The sequence below is a fragment of the Megascapheus bottae genome, chromosome X, assembly GCF_031878675.1.
Source record: "Megascapheus bottae isolate mThoBot1 chromosome X, mThoBot2.hap1, whole genome shotgun sequence".
NCBI classification, from domain to species: Eukaryota; Metazoa; Chordata; class Mammalia; order Rodentia; family Geomyidae; genus Megascapheus; species Megascapheus bottae.
Genome location: NC_143547.1, coordinates 46,802,665 through 46,829,854, shown reverse-complemented (window position 1 = coordinate 46,829,854; position 27,190 = coordinate 46,802,665). Strand labels below are relative to the sequence as shown.

Below are 27,190 nucleotides of genomic sequence, written 5' to 3'. Positions count from 1 at the left end.
GTAAAGATTACATGAACTTGTGTATGTGAAGGGGCTCTGAAAAATGCAAAGTGTCAAACAAATATGAGGAATGATGATGATGGTGATGAGGATGATGATGATGATACTGAAATAGTATTCTTTTTGTAAGATATCACACAAAGTGTTTTACATAAATTATGTTATTTTATCCTTACAACAATAATACTAATGATCAGCTATTTTCATGATTCTAGTTTCATAGAAAAGATGTGAAGTTTAATTTATGTCAATTAGGTTGATACCTAGTTACTTGGCCAGACATTCTGAATAGTCCTATGGATGACATTTATATTTAAATCAGTTTCTTTCCTTTTTATTTCTTCTTTTCTTTCCTTTCTTTCTCACTTTCTTTTTTTTCTTTTCTTTCTTTCTTTCTTTCCTTCTTTCTTTCTGTCTCTCCCTTTCTTTCTTTTTCTGTTTCTCTCTCCATTTCCCTTCCTCCCTCCCACTGTCCCTACCTTCCCTCCTTCCTTCTTTATTCTAGCCCTTCTTTCTCTCTACTTTTTTCTATTTCTCTTTCTTTCTATCTCCCCTTCCCTCACTCTCTCCTTCCCTCCCTCCCTCTCTGTCTGTCTGTCTTTCTTCTTTCTTTCTTTCTTTCTTTCTTTCTTTCTTTCTTTCTTTCTTTCTTTCTTTCTTTCTTGTTTCCATCCTTCCTTCCTTCCTTCCTTCTTTCTTTCCTTCCTTCCCTCCTTCCTGTTCTGTGAAATGACCTCAGAGCCTTGTCTTGTGCTATACCACTAAGCTACAACCCTAGCCTGAGATCTACACTGAAATGGATGAACTCTGAGGAAAGATTATTCTTCATAATGTAGGCAGGCTTCATTCAATTAATTGAAAACTAGAATATCAGTTGAAGATGTTAATGGATTAAAAACTGATATTCCTTGGGCAAAAATAAATTTTGCTAGTTGACTGCTTTTAAACTTACATTATAATTCTTCTTTTGGTCTTAAGTCAGAGTTTAAAGGCAACCAGCTAGCAGAATTACATTTATTTCTTAAATATCCATTCTCTTTTCTTTCTTTGCATATATGTGTATTTCCATGTGTACATATACACACATGTATATGCATGTATGCATGCATATGCACATCTACATATATACAAACATTGTTCATTTTGGTTTTGGCTAATAAGGAAATTGAAATGTAAAAAGGTTAAATCACTTGCCCCAAATTACATAGGTGTTGAATGGTAGACCTAGAAATTCTCACTCCAGTACTGTTTGTTTGTTTGTTTAATATACCTCTCTCGGTCATTCTAGCAGAAAATCCCATTGTTTCTAGCTTCAAAATAAAAATAAATATCAATCTGCCTGCCTTTCATTATCCATCTCCTCTAGTTCTGTAACATCATCTCAACTGGACCTCCTATCCTCACTTTCATCCTCTTCAATCCATTCTCTATAAATCCTCTAAACATCTTCTCTGATCACAAATAGACAAGTAGGCCATAGCATGCCACTGTTTCAAATACTTTCTACTGTATTTCAAAGAAATAACACTTAATATGTGCCCAGTACCACCATGCATGTTAACTCTATCTATACAGTAACACCTTGGATAGTACAGAGGCACAGAAACATTAGTTAACATGGTAAAGTTCACATAGCTAACAAGTGATGGAATAGTGGGAATTTGAACCCTGACATCTGGTTCCAGAGCCTGTGCAGTAACCATTTAACTCTAGAGCTTTTAATATAGCCAATGCATACAAAACATAGCTCCACCCAGACTCCCTGCTTTCAAGTCCTGCCATTTGGCTCTCAGTCACACTGACCTTTTTTCTATCCTCCAAGCACCCCTAGTTTCAACGTGAAGGCCTTTCATGTTATTTCTGCTACCTCCTCTCAACTCACAAACCTCAACGTCTCTTCCTTTTTTTCCTTTTTCTTGTAATCTGTCAAGATCTTTTCCCAAATCCCTTCACAGCTGACTCAGCTTCAATGTCACTTCTTTTATATGCAATACAGGCCCTTTGACAGAATATCTCTTTGAGGCAAGAAGACCTGTTATTAGCAATTGAATACATTCTTCCTTCTTATTGTCTCATGTCCATTACTTAGCAGCCTAATCACTTACCAATTGCCTTCTAAAACTCACCTATTGGTAAGTCAGTTTTTTTGCCAGTCCTGGGGCTTAAACTCAAGGCCTGAGCACTGTCCTTGGGCTTTTTCCTCAAGGCTAGTGCTGTGCCACTTGAGCCAGAGCACCACTTCCAGCTTTTCTATGTATATGATACTGAGGAATCGAATTCAGGTCCTTGTGCATGCTAGACAAGCACTCTACCACTAGGCCAGTCTCCTGGCCACTGTGAAACAGGAAAGAGACAAAAAACTTAAAGGGAGAGGGTTTTAATTGTGTTTTAATTTTTATTTAATTTAATTTTTTGGTGGTCACGGGGCTTCAACTCTGAGCCTGGGAGTTGTCCCTAAGCTCTTCAGCTCAAGACTACCACCCTACCCTTGAGTCACAGCATCACTTTCAGTTTTCCAGTGGTTAATTGGAGATAAGAGTCTCATGGATTTTAGTGCTCAGGCTGGCTTTGAACCGAGATTCTCAGATCTCAACCTCCTGTGTAGTGTGTTTATAATTTTAGAAGTTTCCATCTATGCTTCTTTTTCTGTTATTCCTAAGCCATAGTCATATGGAACATCATAGTGGGGAGTATTTGGTAGAAAAAAAAAGCCGCTTACCTCATGACATCTAGGGAGGAAAGACGGGAAGGAGAGGGAAATAAGAAGGAGAGGGAGAAGGAGAAAGAGACACACACACATACAGAGAATATGCTTATGCTAGCAGCAGGCCACATTCAGGGTAAGTCCTACTTCCTTAGTCACTCATCTCTTGGAACACTCTCAGAGACATACCCTAGAAGTATGCTTTGTCAATCTCCAAGGAACTTGTCAATCCAATCAAATTGATAATGAAAATTTCCTCCAGACAGGCATGTACACACATGCGCACGAGTACACACACACTGAAATCAAAACAAACCAAGCTACCATCATGTGAAAAATATTCTAAGCAATATGATTCTAAGCAGAAACTCTTTTTGTCATGTTATGGTGCTGTCCCTCTTTGAGTAGAGAATCTAGGAAATCTTGGTCTTAATGGATGAATTAAATTTCTGTTGGTTTTTGTCATTCAGTGTATAGGAATGTTAGATCTGGTAATTCAAGGTAATGGGAAGGTTCTAATCATGGTTGCTATATCTGTGTCTCCTTTGCCTGTTATGAACAATTGCTTCCCAAATAGGTACAGAATAGGACAGTTTGCGTTTTTTGTTTTTGTTTTTGTCTCTGTCTGCTCATTCATGTGATTCTCACAACAGACTAGAAAGACATGTGAAGCTATTAGAGCTTTAATATATCAATGTATTTAGGCCACAAGGTGCCCAGATATCTGGTATATTAGCCTGGGTTTGTCTGTGAGGGTTTCTGAATCAATAGACTAAGTAAAGCAGACTGCTCCCCTGCATCTGGGTGGGCTTATTAAATGAATTAAAGGCCTAAATATAACAAAAAGGCTGTGTAAAAGGGAACTCGTGATTGACTGAACAAGGATATTGGTCATTTCTAGCTTTTAAACTTGAACTGAAGCAGATCTTAGGCTTCAATCCTCCTGGCCTTTATACTGAAACTTACATCACATGCTGCCTAGGTTCCCCTGGGTCTCTAGCCTGCAGACAATTGATTTTAAGATTTCTTAGCCTCCATAATCATGCAAGCAAAACCCTTATAATAGCACTACCTATTATTGATCAGTCCATCATATTATTGTTTCTCTGAGAAACCTTTACTAATTTGGATTACCCTCATTTCATACATAAGGATGCTGAATTTGAAAGAGATTTAGACTGTTTGTCTGTATGTCTCATAAACAGACAGACAGACAGACAGACAGACACACACACACATACACACACACACACACATATATACAATAAAACTGACTGAAGTATGGTATATGTAGGGGAAAATCCCAATACTGTAATTCCTTGGAACAAGTAACTTACAGTTTAAAAATATGTACACCAGGAAGCAGGAACATATATTGTTGCTGGAGGGGGGTCAACAGGATGGATAGCAGGTGACTGGAGATAGGAAGGGTGAGCAAACACAGTTATAATAGTCAATGTACATTTGAGAAAACAGAACTAGGAAACTTGAAGGGATTGTGGGGCTGGGAGCGGTGGTAGAGAATGATGAAAGGGGCAACAGTGATCAAGGTGCATTGTATTCATAAACTGACATGTTCACTTGAAATGCCTTTATACAACTACTTAATAGTAATTTAATTTTTTTTGAAGAAAGAGGTGTATTGATTTAGCTATCATAGCAACTGGTGGAGTCAGGACTCAGGTTAATCTGGCTTGAAATCACATTTTATTCAAGAATTTTATACAGAGATACCGGTTTGAGTCATAAAGTATTTGAGATCTTTCTCCTGTAATATCTATATAACTTGCCTCCAACTGACAAATGCAATCCCTTCTCTCTTCTTAACTCCTCTGTGTATGTCACTCAATTTCACTATGTAAGTGTCCTTACTAGGCAAAGCTTTTGAGGATGTCATTCAAAAGCCTTCCAGATCTGGCTCTAGTGTAGCTTGCTATGGTTTTATATGGTTATGAGCCCCCAAAGGCACACATATTGAAACCTGAATCCTCACCTTGTGGATCTATTATTGAGAAGCAATTGAATCATGAGCGTTCTGTGCTAATGAATGCATTAATCTATTGACATATTCAAATTTTAATGATATTGGGAGGTGGAAACTTTTGGAGGTGGGGCCTAGGTACAGGCAATAGGTCACTAGAGGTGTATTCTAAGAAGTTACATTATTTCTTGTTTATGTGACAGTATTGGGGCTACAGATCAGGGTCTGGGTACTGTCCCTTAACTTTTTCACTCAAGCCTGGAGCTCTACCACTTCAGCCACAAATTCACTTCCAGTTTTTTTTGCTGGTTAATTAAAGATAAGTGTCTTACTGACTTTTCTGCCAGGCTGGCTTCAAACCTTGATCCTACCACTTGAGTAGTTAGGATTACAAACATAAATCCCTGATAGCCAGTACGAGGTTTTTATCTCCTCTAGGCACCTTTTCTTTGTCTTTCTCTGTTTCCTGGCTTCCATGAGCTGAGCAACTTTGCTCTGTTATACACTTCTACCATGATATTCTGCTTCACGTTGGCCTGGAAATAACAGAATCAGCTGACCATAGATTATAACCTCTAAAATCATTACATTAAAGGAGTCTGTTCTCCTTGAAGTTAGTTTTATCAAGTATTTTGTTCCAGTGGCCCCAAACACACAGAAAATTAATTATATGTGATCACTTGATTTTTTCACATTGTAAAGGTTCCAAATCATTCACAGTGATACTGGCACATCTCTGGAATGATATGTTTCAATATTTAAATAAATACTTTTAAGGAAACAGTACTACAAGGTGATTATAAAGATGAAGAAACAGACCATGACAATTCTGCAGATTTTTTTTACTTGTGCTTAAAATCTAAAGTTGTAAGACAGTATGAACTTCAAGGTGTAGTATTTTGATAACTGAGTGGCATTTTAGTGTTTCTAAATCTGGATTTTTTCATATTTTTTTGTGGGTCATGGGGCTTGAATTCCACCTGGGCGCTGTCCCTGAGCTCTTCAGCTCAAGGCTACCACCCTACCCTTGAGCCAAGCCCAACTTCCCATTTTCTAGAGATTAACTGGAGATAAGAGTCTCAGGTCCTTTTGTGCCTGGGCTGGTTTTGAACCTTGATCCTCAGATCTCAGCCTCTTGAGTAGCTAGAATTACAGGTGTGAGCCACTGCACCCAGCTCCAGATTTCTTTTAAAATAGGAAATTTTCTTTTTTTTCATTAAATGTCATGTAAATTAAATGTAATTAAAGAGCAAGCCAACTAAATAAACAGTGATGACCACTACTAAAATAAATTAGTTATGTGAAAGATATTTAAAAAGTACTTATTCTGGGCACCATATATGCCAGGTATACTACATCTCTAAAGTACTACTGAGAATCCTAGAAAGCAAGAAAGTAATTTACATAGAAACAACCATCAATTAGCCTCAACAGGATTCAGGAGAGCAAAACAGATCATTCAACAATAGACTTTTATATAAACTGCCCTTTCATGCACATAAACATTCTTTTGCCTTTCTAAACAACTCTCGGCTACCTGAGGGTCCAAATAGGTGATAAGAAAATAAGAACACAAATAATCTACAAATAATGCTGGGTACAGCCCCTTCACTACCATTTTCCAAGCCATTATCATATCTCTAGCTGGAATTGTTTTATGTGTTTGTTTACAGTACTTGGATATGAACTCTGGGCTTGTTTTTGCTAGGTTGGTACTATGCCACTTGAACCAACACCTAGACTTTAATCTGGACTACTTTGGCCAGTCCTGGTGCTTGAACTCAGGGCCTGAACAATGTCCTTCCTCAAGACTAGTGCTCTACCACTTGAGCTACAGCACTACTTCTGGCTTTTCTATGTATGTGGTACCGAGGAATCGAACCTGGGTCTTCATGCATGCTAGGCAAGCACTTACAAGTAGGCCAAACTCCTGGCCCCAAATATGGGCTATTTTACGATCTTTATAATTCTTGCTTTTACCCCACTATAATCTATTCTCTTGCTCACTTTTAAGTCAGATCATATTCCTCATGTATTTAAAACCTTCCAATGTCTTTACATCTCAGTCACAGAAGCTATCCTAAAACATTGGTTTATTTTCTCTCTTGTCTCATCTACCATTTTCCTACCTGTGTTCTTTGAGGGCATTCCTTATGTCTAAAATCCTGTTCTTCTAAACATACTTGTGGAGTTGTATTCTTTTATTTCCCTTACTCTTCAAATTTCACCTAACCAGAGAAGCTTTTACTGATGTCATATATAATCATGATTGCTCTCTCTCCATTTTCTTACCATTTTTTCCTTAGTGCTTAGAATATGCTGACATTTGTTTGTGTGATTATTTAGTGACCTCCTTCCCCAAGAGTGAGGAATTTGTTTTTGTCACTTGAGTTTGCTTTGCAACCGCATCAATGACAATTCACGGTTGCTCTTTAAAAAAAAGTATCAATATTCTCAGTAGCATCTATAAAATTATCCCCATTTAATGGTTGTGAATACTAAGTGTAAAACAAACTTGACAAAAGGCTCAAACAAAGCCTGCAAAAAAGCAACTTGGAACTGAAAAATATGGAAGCCAAACCCACAACTTCAGACTTGTCACTCTGAGAATATTCTTTTCACTGCAGCCCGACTCCATACCTCAGTGCAGAGTAACATTGCAGGCAAAAACTATAAATAAATATATGGTACAATTCTTTTTGTTGCCCGTCGTCAGGCTTGAACTCAGGTCCTGGGCATTGTCCTTGAGCTTTCTCAGGGCTAGCACTCTACCACTTGAGCCACAACTGAATTTCAGGTTTATTTTTTCTGTTTATGTGGTACTGAGGAATGAAACCCAGGGCTTTGTGCATGCTAGTCAAGCACTCTATCACTAAGCCACATTCCCAGCATATGCCACAATTCTTCACCCAATTTAAACTCAGTTTAACCTTCTCTATGTACTGAGACAGATAGCATACTGCAAAATCTTCAACAATGTTTTATGTTCAAGGGACATGAGTTGCATGGAAACACTTGAAATAAGTTATACTTGCCAACTGTTCTCAAAAGAAATGTCAATGCTAGAAAGAACATGGAGCTAAGATATTTTGACTAGCCATATTATCAAGTGGTAGCTAGCTGTACACTCCCTGTTTTCATTAGCCACTATTTAACTGATATTCAATATTTATTTAGTCCTAGGAATCTCAGACCTAGAAGGCATGTTGCAGATTATTAAGAGTTCTATCTAAAAGTGAGAAATCTGAAGTGCAAAAGATTATTATTGAGCTGTAAATATATGGGGCCAAGTCTAGAGACTTCTTGCCTGCCTCCCCAACAAAGCTCATTACTACTGTCCCTTGAATTGTGCAAGTGGCTAAGCAAATACTTTCATCATATAATATTCACTGCTTTGGTCATCAAAAATATTAAAGTGAATTTTTCATCATCAAACTATCTTTAATTACATAGTCTTCACAAGATATCAATCACTTGCTTCTCTCTCATGCACAATTGACAAAACTTCAAATGTCTCCATTAATTTAATCTATTGTCAATAGGCAGTAGATTTGGAAGGGGATGGAAATCCCACCCAGACCCAGACACCAAAAAAAAGCCAGAACCGGTAGAGGGGTTTTCAGGGAAATTTTACAGTGTTTATTCATACGCAGGAAGGTCCTTTTTCAAGATCATGGTTCTTGGTGCCTTTCTGCCTCTGAGCAGCACACACCATTTGAACAGATGATTCTGTGGATCACTGGAAGGACAGTGAGGGAGAATCAGGAGACTCAGGTGCTAGACAGATTTGTCCCCAAAGAGTTTGTGGCCTTGAGAAAATCTGTGCCACTCTCTTTGGATCTCAGCTGACCTCAAGCAATATAGGATCTTTGTCTGCTTTTTTCCAATTCTACAGACATTTGATGTGACCCCAAAGGGACATCAGGGAAAGAAAGAGGTCTGGAAAGAAGGGTCTTTTGAAGTCCTTGTATCTAAGCATATAATCTGGCTACCTTTAAGTACTGAAATAGAGACTCTCGGAAAACCATAAGGGTGGGGAGTTCCTTTGAATGTAGTCTTAGCCCACACCAGATTCCCTCTTCACATGTAGAATGGGAACAACAAAAAAAGGAGTTGAATGTCAAATTTTTCCCAATTGCTTCAGGCTACTTTGCTTCAGAGGCTGGTTGTGGGTGGCGGTGCAGAAGTGTGGGCTGAAATTGCCAACAGTGCCTGCTGACCCAAGACCCTCTTGTCAATGCTTTGCAATTGATCACAAAGTCATCATCATCTCTCACTTTCCAGACCTCCCCTGATCAGCTTGAGCTACCCTTTTTTTTTGAATGAGAAAAGCAGGCAACATTTCCTCTCTGCAAAGGGAAGTCATTTCAAGGTCTTCAGGTAGAGAAGGGAGTACCATGGCATGAAATAAACTGTTAGTAGAGGATACTGAACACACAGACACACACAAGCACACAGCATGCACTCCTTAGGAGGGGGAGTCTGTTAGCTGAATGTAATGCAGATTTATTACCAGGATTGAGGGGGGTTCCTCTATGTTTCTGAAAGAGCCCTAAGTATGGACAGGATGACCCCCAGACAAGGTAAGGAAAGGTTATTTCCCTTAGGGGGACTCTGTGGCCCTCACAGCTATGGGGCTAGCTAAAGACAAGGGGTATATACTGCCTAGATAAGGAACTATGCAGTTTTCCCATATGGCTCCCTCCACAATCCTAAGCTTTGTGATTGCTTCCCCAAACCCTGTGCCAGCTTGCCTGCCTCCTGTTAGCTGTACTGCTCCCAGAGAGTCCCATGCCCGCCCTTTGCCTCTCTAGTCTCCCAGGTGACCCCTGGTATGCTCCTGAATATCCCATCTAGCCCCCACCTCACCCCACCCCAATTTTCAAAGGTGGCACAAATGCGGATGGGGGAGGGGAGGGGGCTCTCCTGGGCAGGCGGGAGAGCAGGGACTCCTAAAATGGCCACAGGAAGCTCATTGGTGTCTCAAGGACGGTGGCGAGGGCGGTGGGCAGGGGCAAGGGGGCTCAGTGCGTGCGGGCTACTTGGAGAGACTGGAGGTGGGGCTGGGGGACTAAGGCTTAAGCAGGGGAAGCCAGGGTTACGGACACTTACCATTCCCGATCCGCCCCTAATCCACTGCATGGTGCCCGCGAAGTCCAGCTTCTCAGAGGCCCGATGGCTTCTGGTGTGGGTTGTCGCGGGCTGACTAGGAGGGCTGGGCAGGATGAGAGCGAGCCCCAGCGCCCCCCTCCGCCTCCCCTCCTCCTACAGCCCTACAGCCCAATCCCCACCGCCCCGGACCTCGCCTTCAGTTAGGTTGTTTCCTTCCAGCCTGCAGGCTCAGCCTATTCGCCTTGCTGCTCCCCGGGGCTGCTTGGCAGCCAGAAGCAAGCAACTGGGGAGGGGGACCAAATGGGCTGCCTTTGTCCCCTTCCAAGGCTTGAGAACTCCCGATGGCGGGGTGGGGGGGCAGCCGTGCAGGCGACAGTGGGGGTGAATAACCTGCTCCAGGGAGAAGGCAGCCGCTACCAGTGCCTGCCTCCTGCTGTGTTGGAGTTAGATACTGTTTATTGAGGGCTTCCCAATGATGTCGAGTCAGCAGAAAGTCCTCCACAAAGTTGCAAAAGGTGTTGGACCAATTTCTGAATAATACGGTAGGGCCCCAGTGAAGCTAGGCCAGCATTCTTCTGCCTCCTACCCCCCCAAGCTCTCTCTCTAGTGGGCATTATTCCCTTGGGGTTCTCTTTCTTACTGTGTACCCTCTTGGGGTTTTAATATTTCTGCATTACTTTCATTTATCAGAATAACTACATGCATGGAAGCAAGCATTCTCATTCACATTTTACAGACAGAGATTTCTAAGAAGGAAGGGACCACACTGAAGTCACACAAAAAAGACAAGATTTGATTTGATCCTTTGTAGCTTTTTAAACTCTCCTCTCTCTCTCTCTCTCTCTCTCTCTCTCTCTCTCTCTCTCTCTCTCTCTCTCTCTCTCTCTCTCTCTCTCCTCCTCCTCCTCCTCCTCTCTCTCTCTCTCTCCTCCTCCTCCTCCTTCTCCTCCTCCTCCTCCTCTTCTTCTTCTTCTTCTTCTTCTTCTTCTTCTTCTTCTTCTTCTTCTTCTTCTCCTTCTCCTTCTCCTTCTCCTTCTTCTCCTTCTTCTTTTTCTTCTTCTTCTTCCTCTCCCTCTACCTTTCTCCCTTTCTCTCTCTTTCTTCTTTCCTTCTTCTCTTTCTCTTTCACCCATGCCACCAAGCCACTCACTCCTCAACTTCAGGCTTCTCCCTTATACATTTAGAAATATCAAATGTTGTTTGGCCAGGCATGAGTGGCTCACATCTATAATCTTAGATACTCAAGAGTCTGAGATCTGAAGATTACTGTTCAAAGCCAGCCCAGTCAGAAAAGTCAGTCAGACTCATATCTCCATTTTACCACCAAAAAGCCCGACATGGCTTGAGTGTTATATGGTACCGGCCTTGAGTAAAAAAGACAAGGGAGGGTGTAAGACGCTGAATTCAAGCCTCAGTACTAGCACAAAACAACAAAAAGGTAGTTTGATGATGGATGAATTTTCCATTTGCTTATTTCGCTGAGAATGATGCAAATGCACATCAGCAAAACAGGCAAACGGAGAAACCGCCCACCTGCTCATGGTACCCCCCCCCCCCAATTCTGAACAGTGAAACCCAGGCCCCTTTGTAACTGCTGACCATTGACGTTGTCAATTCCATTCACACCTATGATTATTCCATACAATCCCAAAATAACTATAAGTTATTTAAAACAGAAAGTGCTAATGTCACATACACAAATAATGAAAGGTTAAAAACATGTGATTGGACACTGGTGGCTCACACCTCATACCTGTAATCCTAACTACTCTGGGGGCTGAGATCTGAGCCAGCTCTTGCACACAGATCTGGGAGTCTCATCTCTAATTAACCACCAAAAAGCCAAAAGTGAAGCTGTGTCTCAAATATAGAGCACCCTGGCCCTAAGTTCAAGCCCTACTACTGGCACCCTCAAAAAAAAACCAGACATCAGCTCAAAATGGAACGGAAAAATATGACAAGAATCCAGGGCAAGTCAGGCAGGAATGTAATTGGAAACACAGAGGTTACAATTGAAGCAAATGATAATTAAAGTATAGTATCAGAAGTTCCTGGAGCTTATTGGCATAAGGTATCACTGGCAATGAGATACACAGCCTCATTGTCCTCTATTTCTTAGTAAATCCTTCCCACTCCAGCCAGTTTGAGCTGGCCAAGAGCTTGAAGCTTTCATGAGCTCCCAGTCACAGGAAGTGTACAGCAGAAGTGGAATGGTTCTTTGGGATGGGACTCCTGAGTCAAATGGGAACTTGTTCTGGATAAAACTTCAACTTCTTACCAAGTCTGCTATTCCAAGTGCTGGTGATTCTACAATGTCTCCTTACTTTCCAAGTTCTGGGCCTTTATTTACACTAAGCTTCTTGGATGCATCCATCTGGCCAACCAGCCTATCCAAACTATCATGGCTCCTTAAGATCTGGCACTGGCCACATCAGCTTTGGGAAGGGTTCCAGGAATACTCCAAAGCCCTGGTTTTATCATCATTCATCCAACTCTTGTTGTATTCTCACTTAGCATTCTAAATTAAAATAGATCTTAGCTTTGCACTACTGGCTCATGCTTGTAATCATAGCTATTCATGAGGATGAGATCTGAGGATCAAAGTACAAAGCCAGCTAGGGAAGGAAAGTGTGTGAGACTCTTATTTATTTTCAATTAACAAGTAAAAAGCCAGAAGTGGAGGTATGGCTCAAGTGGTAGAGCACCAGCCTTAAGTGGAAAATCCAAGACCCAAGTTCAAGCCCAAGTACTTGTATAAAAAAATTGATCTTTTGTTTCCAAAGAGTTAATTAGGCTAAAATGAGACCATTAAGACAAATCCTTATCTAATATAATTAACAACTCTATAAAAAGAGGAAATTTGAATACAGATAAGTATTGAGTAAAGACCTTATAAAGACATAAGGAGAAAAAGCAGTTATTTTCAAATCGAAGAGAGAGGTCAGCCTCAGAAAACACCTCTCATAACACCTTTGTTTCAGATAAATAATGTAGAGATTGTAATAGATGCACAGAAAGATATACATCAATTTATTTGATGAAAGTAATCCTGGAATTATAGAAAATATCTCTAGCAGGAAAATAGAAAATACCCTAGGTCTTTTAAAACAAGAGTATTAAAAAGAAGGGAAATGTAACACACACATACATAAGAAACCAAATTAGGTGGTAAGCAATTAACCATTTGTAAAACCACGGAAATTTGTCATCAATCATTGTGATACATAGATAATGGGTCAAGGCAAAAAAAATGTTCCTTGAACTCAGAAACCGGTGATGCCATACAGAAACTATAAGCATCACATGGAAGCCTTTCAGAAGAAAGTTGCATAAATGGAGCAGTTGTTCAACAGAAGCTAAAGTCATGGACGAACAGAGTTACCATCAGAAAACATCCTTCTCAAGCAACTAAGGGGGGAAACACTATGGCTCCTCTGTTACTCTTGTCCAACAATCTCCTGCAGGTGTCTCCATTTAATGAAAGAAGAAATCAAGAGAACCTAAGAGATTTAGTTTTGAGAAGAAAAGATAATGGATCCGAAAGCAAAGGAACACTATATGTGTAAAGTCCAGCAGAAAAATGGGACATTGATTCTAAAGGTGTAATTAGACACCCTTGAATTCAGTATGTCTAAAGCACACCGATTTTTCTAAGAACTATGTAAGAAGTTAAAAGAAATATTGCTTGAATGAAATTAGTGGCATTGCCATTTACTTGGCAAGGTTTTCATTTTATTTTATGCTAGCACTGGGCCTTGAACTCAGGGCCTTCAAATCTCACTTGGCTTTTTTTTCTCAAGGCTGGCATTCTACCACTTGAGCCACATCTCTATTCTGGTTATTTGCTAGTTAACTGGAGATAAAAGACCAACATATCTTTTTGCTTGGTCTGGCTTTGAACCACAATCCTCAGGTCTCAGATTCCTGAGTAGCTAGGATTGGTAAGTTATTCACTGACAGTGAATTGGGACTAAAAGGTTGCTTAGGAATATTTGACTATTTGCTCAAGGAAAGAACTTAAGTATATGGGGTCTGCTAACCCAGTAAGCACTCAGACAGGATAATAGAAATCTGGAGTTTTGACCATCTTTGTGTTTCAGACCACTAGATGGACATTATCTTCAAGAAGCATATTACTACCAACCTGGCACCAGCTGTCAGTGGGCAAAGGACAAATCCTGCTCTCTTTATTAGCTATAAACAGCATAAAGAGAAATTTAGTCTAGGTATATCCTCACATTTTCTTTATGTGAATCTATAGTCATGTAGGAACCTCAGAAACAAGCTTCCTGTGGACAGCAGATTTGTAAGGTGACTCTCCTGTTGTGGATATGGCTTTGTCCACAGCCGAGTCAAGGGCTAAATTCATTATTAGTGGATGATGTGAGGAAAGTACCAACTTCTATCTCAATTTTTCTTAAGTGAGTATCTAAGAGTTTTAAGTAATCATCAATTCATAAATAGAGTTAGCAAAGATCTCAGAGATTATTTTCTCCAACATTATCATTTTACTGATGAAAACATAGACCATGGAATTGAAGAAACTCCCAAAGTCACAAGTAAGTTAAAGTAAGCAGAGAGAGAGAGAAAAAAAAAACCCCAAACTCTTGATTCTGGATAGTAAATGGACTGCAACAGTGCAAAAGGGTAAAATACTAAAAGCACAAAAGTATTATTATGCTTATATTTGTGTCACAAGGCTAACAGTTATAACTTGTGTTCTTTTTTCTAAATTGAATCTAAATACAAATAAAATTATTTTCAGGGCATAAAGCTGGTCAGGCCAAGTGACAATTTGATTGCACTCTTAGGTAGAATCACAAAGAAAGAGGGTCTACAGCTTTCATTGTGTTTAACATATAAAAGAGAAAAATAAGTTGAACGAATCCGCATCCTTGGGCAATGATCATTCTCTATTGTTTGAAGTACTCTAAACTTTTCTCCATCCGAAAAATTGCAAAGAAAATCCCCATACAGCGGTACCTTTTCACCCCTAAAATACTTCATTATTCTAGGAAGGCCTTAAGGGGTTTTACACATTGAACTACAAACAAAGCTGAAGTTGACAGCCATCCTAGCATATTCCATCATCCTGCAATCTTACATGCAGCTTGGATACATCTGTGCCTGAAAATCCACAGAAAGAGACCGCTGTTGAAAAATGAAAAGAAAGATAAAGAAAGGCCTTGTATACTAAATTTTGCACAAGGCCTTTCTTTATCTTTCTTTTTTCTTTTACATTTTTTTTGCTACTCAGGGTCTTTTATTATTGCATGTGAATTTTTGGATTGCTTCCACATTTAGGATTCTCCTAGCAGAGGATCACAATAGCTTAAAACCTATGTACATATAGTCATACAGGATGAGACCAAATGAAACACACCCTAAGTTATGGAAACAAGAGGATTATCTTTGTGATTGTTGTTCTTACTGTATGTGAAATTATTTCTTTTCTCTTTTTTTCCACTTATGGTTAATCTCATGAGGTTACTGTATCTGATATACATATTTGTTTATTTGAAATAAGGAAGGGAAGGTGTGGAAAAAGATGATTGGGAGGGAGCCTGGGGAGGGAAAAGGGGGACAAAAACATGAGAAGGGGTATCAAGGTTTGAGAAGTAATGTACCCATTATGTGACAAATATAACAGTAACCCCTCTATACATTATCTCGACAATAAAAAGTTTGTAAACATTAACAAAGAAAGGCCTTGTAACTATTTCAAATTAAAGGACTAAAATATAATACAGCTAAATGTAACTATATTGGGTCCTTATTGGTCTGAATGTTTATGCTCCCTCAAAATGAATATTTTGAAGATGGGCATAGGTCACTCCTAGGTATTCAGAGGCTGAGATCTGGGGATTACTGTTGGAAGCCAGCCTGGGAAGATAAATTTGAGAGAGCCTTATCTTCAAGTAACCAGAAAAAAGCCAGAAGTGCGTAAGGTAATGGAAAGATTTGGAGGGGAATCATATTAAGTGAAATAAGCCACACAAAGAAATATAGATTACATGGTTTCCCTCATTTGTAATAATTAGTGTATGTCTAGGATAGTCCTAGCAGAAGATCACAATAGCTCAACAGCTATGTACGTATGACCATATAAAATGATGCTAATCAAAATAATCTCAACATATAGAATCAAGAGGTTTTTCTTAGTTGTTGTTTGTTTTTAATATACTGTATAAAGTTATTTCTTCTTGCTTTCATATTTTTTCTCTTTTGGTTTATTTTCTGTTGTCACTGTATTTGATTTTTGGAACCCTGTGTCTTGTGTATTCATTTATCTGATTTGGGGAAGGGAAGGGAAAAGCAAAATGGTGAGACAAAGGATGAACCAATACAGCAGTGATACTCACAAGACAATATGTTGGAAATGAACTTTAAAACTGGGAGGGGTTGGGGGAGCAAGGAAAGTGTTAACATATATTGCTATCTATTGTCATTCATGGATAAATTCAACAAATATATATATATATGCCTACTATGTTCAAGCTATTGAAACTATAGCACTGGGTATGATATACAGTTGATGCTCTTATTGTAATTCAAAGGACTAGTACATAATGTAGATAAATAAATTCATACAAATATTGATAAGTGATTGATCCAGTTAAAATACTCTTGGGCATATATCCAAAAGATATAGGATATGCAGGAGAGAATTCCAATGGTATAACTCTTTTGAACAACTAACCTACAGACTAACAAAATAAATACCAGGAAACTGGAGCTTGAAGTATGTGTATGTGGGTGGTAGAGATGTAAAGGGGAGAAGAGTGAATTAAGTGAAAAAGGACGAGAGAACACAATCATAATATTCAGTATGTGAAAAGAGAAGTAGGATAATGGAGGATATAGGTGAGTTGGGAGAGGGACGAGAAGTATGAGAGAAGATATTAGTCAAAATGCATTGTACTCATAATTTGACATGTTGAATGAAACCCCCTTTATACTAATACTTCAAGATAATAAAAATAACAAAAAATGTGATAGATAGTTATAGGTACAGATACAATGGAATTTAACTCATCTTTCAGAAAGAATAACATCATTTTCAGGGAAATGCATGGACCTGGAAAAAAATTAAGTGAAGTAAGTCAGGCTCAGAGAGACAAACTGCTTGTTTTCTCTCATATTCAGAAATTAGATCTAATCAAGAATCTCTTCTAATTAGAAAGAAATGTTTTAAAATGATAAAATAGAAATTAGATAGAAATTATAAACATATGAAAACATATACTGGGTCTTATACATATATACACAAATTAACTACCATATGGTAAACTCAGAGGTGGATTCTAATGGTGTAATTTCTCTGAATAACTATCTTATAGTTTAACAAAATAAATATCAGGAAGCTCTAACATGTCGGGAGAAGTGAAAGGGAGACAAATGAGTAGAGAGAGAAAAAGTGGGCAAATATAGTCACAACATAAAAGAAATACAAATTAAAACAACTTTGAGATTCCACCTCACTCTAGTTAGAATGATCATAATCAAGAAATCTAGTAACAACAGATGCTAGCAGGGATGTGGCCAGGAGGGATCCCTGCTACACTGTTGGTGGGAGTGCAAACTCATTTAACCACTATGGAAAGCAGTATGGCAGTTCCTCAAAAGACTAAACATAGAGCTCCCCTATGACCCAGCAATTCCACTCCTTGGCATTTGCTCAAATGTCCAGAAACAAGGGCATACTAAAGCCACTAGCACAATGATGTTCATTGCAGCACTATTTACATAGCAAAAATATGGAATCAACCCAGATGGCCTTCAGTTGATGAGTGGATCAACAAGATGTGGTATTTATACACAATGGAATTCTATGATGACATCAGAAAGAATGACATCACCCCATTTGTAAGGAAATGGAAAGACTTGGAAAAAATCATATTAAGTGAAGGAAGCCAGACTCAAAGGAACATAGGCTCATCTGTAATAATTAGCACACATCTAGGACTCTCCCAGCAGAGGATTACAATAGCTCAAAACCTAGGTCCCTAAGTTCATATAGGATGAGACTAAATGAAAAGATCTCTAAGATATGCTCTTTGGTTAATCTCATATTGTTACTGTATCTGACTTTATTACCTGGTATATCGTATATACATTTATTTGTTTATTTTAAATAGGAAAGGGAAGTGGTCAAAACAAGATGATTGGGAGCGGGTGGAAGGAGAAGAATGGGGACAAAAACATGAGAAGGGGCATCAATATGTGAGAAGTAATGCACCTTCTACCTGGAGAATGTAACTGTAACCCCTCTATATATTACCCCGACAACAGAAAATATGTAGTCACCATATCACAATATTCATTGTATGTATGTATGTATGTATGTATGTATGTATGTATGTATGTATACATATATATAAATGAAATCCATGACATAAGGGGACAGGCAAGATTGGGAGTGATGGTGGAGAACTATGGAAGGGGTGAGATAGAAAGAGAACACACTGTACTCATAAACCAAGTTGTTACTGAATGCTGGTGGCTCTCACCTATAATCCTACCTACTCAAGTGACTGAAATGGGTGGATTGACGTTTGAAGGAAGCCTCAATAAGAAAAGCTGTATGTATGACTCTTATTTCCAGTTAACCACTAACCATTAAGCCAGATGCTTGTAGCTCATACAAAGCTTTGAAGGTCATAACAAACATATTTTAGATATATTCTAGCAACCTCAGGAAGGAAGGAGAGCACATTGAGAAGTTGCAAATACAAGAATTAATTTATCTGATTTGCATTTCTGAAAGATTCACATTAAAGCTTCTGTGTGAGAAACATATTGAACAGGAGGCAAGATATAAAAGTTGTGAGATTATTGGGGGGGGGTGGGGATATAGTGTCTTGGACTGTAAGGGCAGTGAAGATGATGGACAGTGGTTAAAAGATTTGAGGTATATTTTAGAAGTAGAAACAATAGCCCTTTTGATAGACTGGATATGGAATGTGAGAACAAGGAAGGAATTATAGATGATTTCAAGATTTTCATTTGAACGGCAGTTAAAGTATTTTTAAAGCTCTCCAGATGATTGTAATAGGAAACTAAGGTTAAGAGCCACTGTCTTAGAGAGTGGAAAAGCAAACACAATAGAAACGTGTAGTATAGGTTCTAAAAATCATCAAGTGCCTAATTTTGGCTTGTAGTAGAGTAAAATAAATCAGCAGAGTTGTGGGACTTTTCTCCAGTCTATTTTGCTATTGAAGCACATCTTTCGAGGGGATAGGTAGTTGAAGAAATGCTGGAGGAAATTTTTTCCAAACAAATGTAATGAGTAAAGAAATGGCTAACAGAGTGTCAAGTTTTTACAAGGAAATGACCATCACTATAAAAATTCAAGCCAGATAAGATATGGACTAATCCAGATTCCCATCAGTAGAGGAATGGATCAAGAAAACGTGGTATATATAGACAGTGGAATTCTATATGCTTTCACCAGGGAATTGCCCTATTTATAAGGAAATGGAAAGTCTTGGAAAAAATCATATTAAGTGAAGTAAGCCAGACCCAAAGGCACATCGGCTCCACAGGTATTCTCATTTGTGATAATTAGTATATGTCTAGGATAGTCCTAGCAGAGGACCACAATAGCTCAATAGCTATGTCCATATGTTCATATAACATGATACTAACTGAAATGAACTCTAAGATTTGGAAACAATGAGTTTTTGTTTTTGTCGTTTGTGGCGCTTGAACTCTGGCCCTGGGCACTGTCCCTGAGCTCTTCAGCTCAAGGCTAGTGCTCTATCACTTGAGCTACAGCATTACTTCTGGGTTTCTGGTGGTTAATTGGAGGTACAAGTCTCATGGGCTTTTGTGCCTTGGCTGACTTTGAACCATGATCCCCAGATCTCAGCCTCCTGAGTAGGTAGGTGAACCATCAGTGCCTGGCTTGGATGAATTCTTCAGGTAATTTTGTCATTGCCTATTACTCAAAGTGTGAGTCTCTATTCAGCATCATGTGTCATTAGGGAGCTTGTTAGAAACTGGAATCCCAAATAGATCTAGACCTATTGAAATAGCATCAATATTTTCTCAAGATGCTCAATGATTCACACGCACCAAAAGAAGTGCAAAAAGCTTTGCTCTAGACAAAACTGTCATTGTGTTGGAACTATTTCGTTGTCCAAATTGTGTTAAGGAATTCACCCATGTTTGGATGCACAATACACAGAAATTCTGAGGCCATCCAGGGATCCTAATTTGAGGAAGAACTTTTATTCAGTATGTATCTCTATGGGAAGACAGAGTAGGAAGTCATTCCCCTGAGAACATACAGCATCATTCCCAAGTCTTCCAAGTTAGTAACATGTTCTTGCAGACAAATTCCACCTCCTACTCCTCAAAAAACATCCTGACTATGCAGATCTATGCAACCATGGAAATACCAGTAAATCCCTTTAGCCCAATGTGTGGCACAGGAGTGGATAGCATTGGGGGATGGTACATTTTGAGATGAGGGGATTTCAGAAAGGACTCCTGGGATGGGGAATGACTTTAACAGAGACCCCATGTTGTAAGTGAAAAGTTCTAAGGCTGGTATGTGCCTGATGACTTTGAAAAACAGTGAGGACTTTGTGACAGAGTGGAGTAGGAAATGGTATTACAGAGGTAACAGAGACTCAATCATGTAGGATCTTAGTGACCATTGTAATAACTGGGCTTTTATTCTTAGTGAGATGAGAATCAACTGAAGGTTTTTGAAAAGAGAGTGACATGTAACATAATTTCACTTGAGTTTTACTACATGAACTGGCAGCTGTGTAGAGAATTGAATTTTAGAAAGTTAAAGGAGGAAACAGTGCAATAAAGAGGATATGGGATAATGTAGTGTTATTCCTAGTGAATGAGTATGATGGCTTAAACTGGAGTGACTGCAGGTATGGTAATGAGAACAATGTGATTCTAAATGGATTTTGCAATTAGAACAAATAGCAGTTCATGAGTTCTAAAGGATTTTGAGTTGACATTTGGAATGAAGTACATGGAATTTGCTTTTCACTAAAATAAGGAATGGTGCAGGAGAAGCAGATTTGAGTTTTTATATCAGGAGTTTCACTTTAAAAAATAATGTTTGGAATCAGTAGAAACTTTGGGTTCTCCTAGCAGAGATTCACAATAGAGCAAAACCTAGATACATAAGGCCATATAGTATGACGCTAAAGGAAAGGACCTCCAGGATATAGAAACAAAAGCCATATATGAGTGATTATTGTTCTTAATGTACTATGTTATCTCTCATCTCTTTTGCTGTCCCTTGGTTATCTCATATTGTTACAGTATTTCACCTTGTTTTCTGATATATTGTATATATGCTTACTTGGTTACTTGAAATCTGATAGGGAAGGGTGGAAAACAAGATTGGGGGTGGGGGAGAGGGAAATGGGGACCAAGACATGAGAAAGGGTATCAATGTTTGTGAAGTAATGCACCTTCTATCTGGTGAATATAATGTAACCCTTCTATTAATTATAATAGAAAATATATGGAAAAATAATAAGTTTGTGCCAGGAATGTGGCTTAGCAGTAGAGTGCTTGCCTAGCATGCATGAAGCCCTGGGTTCTATTCCTTGGTACCACATACCTAGAAAAAGCCAGAAGTAGTGCTGCGGCTCAAGTGGTAGAGATCTAGCCTTGAGAAAGCCTGAGCACAGTGCCCAAGCCCTGCATTCAAGCCCCAGGACTGGCAAAAATATATTGTTTGGAATATCTGCCAAAATGGAGATGTTAAACAGTCAGATGCGTGTGAAAGTAGAAAACTAGCTCAGAGACATAAGTTTGGGAATCTTTAATATGTAAATGTCATATAAAGTTATTAGGCAAAAAAGGATCAAGTGGTTCAAATATAGATGAGAAAAAGTAACAGTCTGTGCTCTGGAGCTTTCCAACATTTATAAGTTGGAGAGATGACAAGATGATAGACAATAGTAACGAAGTCTAAGAAACAGTCTTGAGTTAAGAGTAAAGCTACTTGAATGTGCTGAAATCCAAGAAATAGAGAGTTTCACGTAAGAGAAAATGGTCAGTTTTCTTGAACTCAGGGCCTTGGCACTGTCCCTTAGCTATTTTTGTTCAAGGCTAGTGCTCTGTTACTTGAGTCACAACTCTACCTTAGGCTCTTTGCTGGGTAATTGGAGATAAGAGTCACTTTTCTGCCCAGACTGGCTTAAAATTGATGTCTTCAAATATCACCCTTCTAAGTAGCTAGAATTACAGGCTTGAGCCACTAGTACCTGACTTAATTATCCTATTTTTTACAGACAATGAAAATGAGGTAAAGAAAGGCTCGGTACCTTGCTTAATTGCACATAATTAATGAGAGTTAGAATCAAAATTCTAACTCTTGCAAACTGCAATGCCCATGTTCTTAACCACTGTACCCAATACTAGCTAAATATGAGGCAGGCCAATTTCTGCTTCTGGACCATTTCTGTAATACTGTTACAGAAAGAAAAGAAAAATATGCAACAGAGACTATCATGTCCCACAAAGACACATCTAATGTCTTACCCTTCACTGAAAAGATTACTGGTCCCTATCTGATACCATAAAATAGAAAACATAATGCTTCTGATTTTATTATGGGTAGACCAATCAACGTTTTATATATATATATATATATATATATATATATTCTGAAAGGTTCTCAAAAAAGTACTTTTATGATTGATTTTCTACTCTTAGGTATGGGATGTTGCTCAGAGGCAAAATATTTTATACCATGTGCGAGATCCTCAGTTCAATCCCCAGGAAAACACACAAACCCAACACACACACACACACACACACACACACACACACACACACAGATTTATTCTACCATTAGCTCCTTGCTTCTTGCACTCCTCCCCCAAAGAAATACCTCCTACATTTGACTCATTCCAAACAGCGATTTTTTCCTACCCTATCCTGGGAAGTCACTAGAAATAATGAAGCCAAAGAGCAATTACAACCATTTTTGGTTTAATATACAGCTATTAAAAAGTAAGTAGTTGGGGGGCTGGGAGTTTGGCCTAGTGGTTAAAGTGCTTGCCTAGCATGCACGAAGACCGGGGTTCGATTCCTTGGTACCACATATATACAAAAAAAAAAGCCAGAAGTGTTGCTGAGGCTCAAGTGGTAGAGCTCTAGCCTTGAGAAAGTCCAAGGACAGTGCTCAGGCCCTGAGCTCAAGCCCAGGACTGGCAAAAAAAAGTAAGTAGTTGGGCCAGGAGTTTGATTTAGTGATAGGATGCTTGCCTAGCATGCATGAAGCCGAAGGTGGTGCTGTGGCTTAAGTGGTAGAGCTCTAGCCTTGAGAAATCCCAAGGACAGTGCTTAGGCCCTGAGTTCAAGCCCCACAACTGGAAAAAAGTAGTAGAGTTATGAATCAATAGCCTATAATCCTAGCAAGTTGGCAAACTCAGATCTGATGATCAACCTTTGAAGCCAGAACAGGCAGATAAAACCAAGAGACACTTATTTCCAATTAACTAGCAAAAATAGGGAAGTAGAGCTGTGACTCATGTGATAAAATGCCAGCCTGGAGGGATAACACCAAGAGATACCACTCAGCCCGAGTTCAAGTCCTAGTACCTACACACACATACACACACACACACACACACACACACACACACACACACACACACACACACACAAATTGTAGTTTAAATTTTTTTGTGGCCTTAAAGTTCCTAAGTAAAATGAATGAAGTAAGTTCTACCTAAGGAAGTCTTAACTATAAATAGTAAATAATCAACTAATTTTTTTCAAATGGTGTTTCTAAAGATGGCAGATCAGCATACAGTATATTATGTCTTCTAAAAAGTAATTTTTATTTTAAAATATTACATTTGGTAAAATGTTATTAGTCTTCTATTTGATTGTTATATATAAGAAAAATTAGACACTCAGGCTTGAAGACTTCAAAGAAATTCACAAACTCTTAAATTTCCCACCTTACCCTATAAGTTAAAAATGGGAGATTTGACACACAGAGACACATGCAAATCTGGGTCTAGAATACCAGTCTCTCAATTCAGTGCTCTTCCTTTTTTTGCCAGTCCTGGGCTTGAGCTCAGGGCCTGAGCACTGTCCTTGGACTTTCTCAAGGCTAGAGCTCTACCACTTGAGCCTCAGCACCACTTCCAGCTTTTTTCTATGTATGTGGTACCGAGGAATTGAACCTGGGTCTTCGTTCATGCTAGGCAAGCACTCTACCACTAGGCCAAACTCCTGGCTCCCAGTGCTCTTCCTTTTACACCTGTGATTATAAACTAGCAATCTGGGTTTGAATTCTATATTCACTTTCTTCTACATAATACAAAACTAAATTAAATGCAACATTTTAAAAGCAGAGATTACATCACTCTAGATTTCCAAATTCCATGGAGTAGAACTAGGTCTGTAGTTGAACAATATCTCACATGTAACTGACTAAGCCTCTTTACAAATTTCTCTTTGACCTTCCCTCATATACAACTTAACTGTACTTTTCCAAAGAAGAAGTAGAAGTTTCCTTCCCTAAGTTCTCAGAAGGAGTATGGGCTGAGAAGGCAAAGTGATGGACTATCGTGAACACTTATTCATTCTAGACAACTGTGACAAAGAAACTATTAATTATTTAAAATCCATTTTCCTAGCTAAGTGTTAGTGTGCTATGCATGAAATTCTAGCTACTTGGGATGTTGACAATGGAAGGATCACAATTTGAGCCCAGTCCAGTTAGAAAAGTTTATGAGATCTCTTCTAAACTCATACTTGAGCACCTTTTGTCCTGGCTCCACAGTAAACTGAGAACAGGCCAGAAAAGTCTGTGAGACACCATCTTAACAGAGGAAAACAGTTGTGGGGGCATGTACCTGTGATCCCAGAAACACTGAGGAGTCTAAAGTAGGTGGACAATGGCTGAGGCACACACCTGGGCAGGAAGCAAGACCCTTTCTGAAAACCACTAGAGAAAAACAGGGCTGGAAGGAGGTCTTAGTGATATCATGGTAGCTTTGTGACCATGAAACCAAGTGCTGCCCCCAAAATCCTTTTTAATTTTACTTAAGTATAAATGTCCAATCTCCTTTGCTATTACAAGAGGCAAATAAGAGGTCAATATTAACTGTTAGGAAAGGTACTTAAAAGTTGTGATGATCACAGGCCATGTTCTATTTCCACTCTTGGTACACTCTGCAATGGAGGACATGGCATCTGAATCTCTGAACACCCATACTGTGACCTGGAAGACTGCTGTACTTTGAGAACCTATAGGATTCCTTCTGTAGACCCATGATTCATTTTGTGAGGTACTGGGAAAGTGGAAACTGCAAATATCGTATTTAGAGGTGGGGCATTTGAAACATGACTATGATTAGATAAAGTTCTCAGGATTGAGCTCATATGATGGATACTGGTGACTATAAGAAGAGGAATCCGGGCACCGTGGCTCACACCTATAATTCTAGTTACTCAGGAGGCTGTGATGTGAGAATCGTGGTTCAAAGCCATCTGGGGCACTACACAGCCATGAGACTCTTATCTCCAATTAATCACTAGAAAATGGGAAGTAGGACTTGGCTCAAAGGTAGGGAGGTAGCCTTGAGCTGAAGAGCTCAGGGATAGTGCCAAGGCCCAGAGTTTAAGCCCCATAAGCTTTGCCCCCCACAAAAAGAGGAAAAGGAAGTGGAACATGGGTGGCTTGCACCTATAATCCTAGCTACTCAGGAGGCTGAGATCTGAAGATCACACTTCAAAGCTCGTCCTTGTAGGAAAGTCCATAAGATTCTAATCTCCAATAAACCAGTAAAAAGCCAGAAGTGGAAGTGTCGCTCAAGTGGTGGTACCAGACTTAAGTGAAAAAGCCAAGTGAGAGTGAGATGCCCTGAGTACAAGCCTTAGTACCAGAACAAAAGAAAAGAACAAAAAAGAGGGAGAGATACCACACATACACACATATGCTCTGTGTCTTTTTTTTTTAGTTTTTTTTTTGCTTTTTTATTAAAGAATGTATTAACATTGATTTTTACATCATATTTCAAATTACATTTAACAAACAAGTATTCAAGAAGGGAATCTCTATGTATAATCACTGGCACTTAGATTTTAGAACATAATTAAAATTAGGCTGAGGGTTTGTATGTCATAGATACATATTAATCTATGTAATAAAACATGTCTATAGAGTCATAGATTTTTATGTGTATGTAGTCATGTTTATATTTCCAATATGATGTCCATAGCATTGGATACACAAATATTGAGTCCTCGCTCTTATACTGTTTGGATCTAATAGCCACATATTAAGGATACCATGTGCCCTTTGTTCCTTTGATCTTGACTTGTCTTACTCAACATGATTCATTCTAGATTCATTCATTTCCCTGCAAATGCCATTATTTTATCTTGTCTGTGGGCTAGGTAGAATTCATATATATATATATATATATGTATATGTATATATCACATTTTTGTATCCATTCATCTGCGGTAGGGCATTTGGGTTGTCTCCATCGCTTGGCTATTGTGAATAGTGCACTGGGACTTGAACTCAGGGCCTGAGCACTGCTCTTGGGCTTTTTCTTCAATGCTAGCCCTCTGCCACTTGAGCCTCAGCACCACTTCTGGCTTTTTCTATGTATGTGGTACCAAGGACTCAATCCTGGGTCTTCGTGCATATTAGTCAGGCACTCTACCACTAGGCCAAACTCCTGGCCAAATGAATGAGATTTGTTTTCCAATTATAATCTCTAAATTTACAGTGAGGGTATAAAGTACTCATTTTAAATCTTACTCAGGTATCTCTTCAATCATAATAGTTTTTAGAATTCTTAGGTTTGCTTTGTATAACACCTTGGAATAAAGGCATTTAAAATCTCCATACTACTCCTGGGCATCTATCCTGAACATCATTACCCAAGATATGATAAGGACACCTGCTCAGCTATGTTCATCTCTGCACTATTCACAATAGCTCTGTGTCTTTTTCTATGTGATCTCATGATACCATTTTCAGTACCATGTCCAAGCAAGAAGGTCATCACCAGATATGGCCCCTTGCCCTTATGGCTCTAGAACTATGAGCTTAAATACACCATTTTCATGAAAACTCATCCAATCCATGGTACTATCCTAACAGCAACAGAAAATTGACAAAAAAAGGATGATACTCATGGGCGAAGAATGATTAAGTCACTATATAGCCCCAAACAGCCCACCTCTACATCTTTTTTAAAAAGATAATTGAAATGAATAAAGCCCCCATGACCCTGTCTTTTGGTGGCATTGGGGGTTGAACTCAGGGCCTCATTATTGGTAGGCAGGTTTTCTTATACTTGAGCTATTGTAGCTAAGGCCAGTTCTACATCTCATTTCTATTATTAGCAGCCAAGTATAATTCTCAACAGATA

At 39.0% G+C, this 27,190-nt stretch overlaps 1 protein-coding gene across 4 annotated transcripts in view; it reads right to left on the bottom strand.

The window, feature by feature from the left end:
* Arhgef9 (Cdc42 guanine nucleotide exchange factor 9) overlaps nucleotides 1-27,190 on the bottom strand; it is a 299,679-nt gene that overhangs the window by 134,087 nt on the left and 138,402 nt on the right. The window contains exon 1 of one of the 4 annotated variants that reach the window (XM_090326297.1): nucleotides 9,798-9,867. The exons of the other annotated variants lie outside the window; for them this stretch is intronic. Coding sequence (XP_090182423.1) covers nucleotides 9,798-9,827 — 30 coding nt within the window. The 5' untranslated portion in view covers nucleotides 9,828-9,867. Of the gene's footprint in view, nucleotides 1-9,797; nucleotides 9,868-27,190 lie in introns of those variants that run through there. 4 annotated transcript variants of the gene reach the window in all.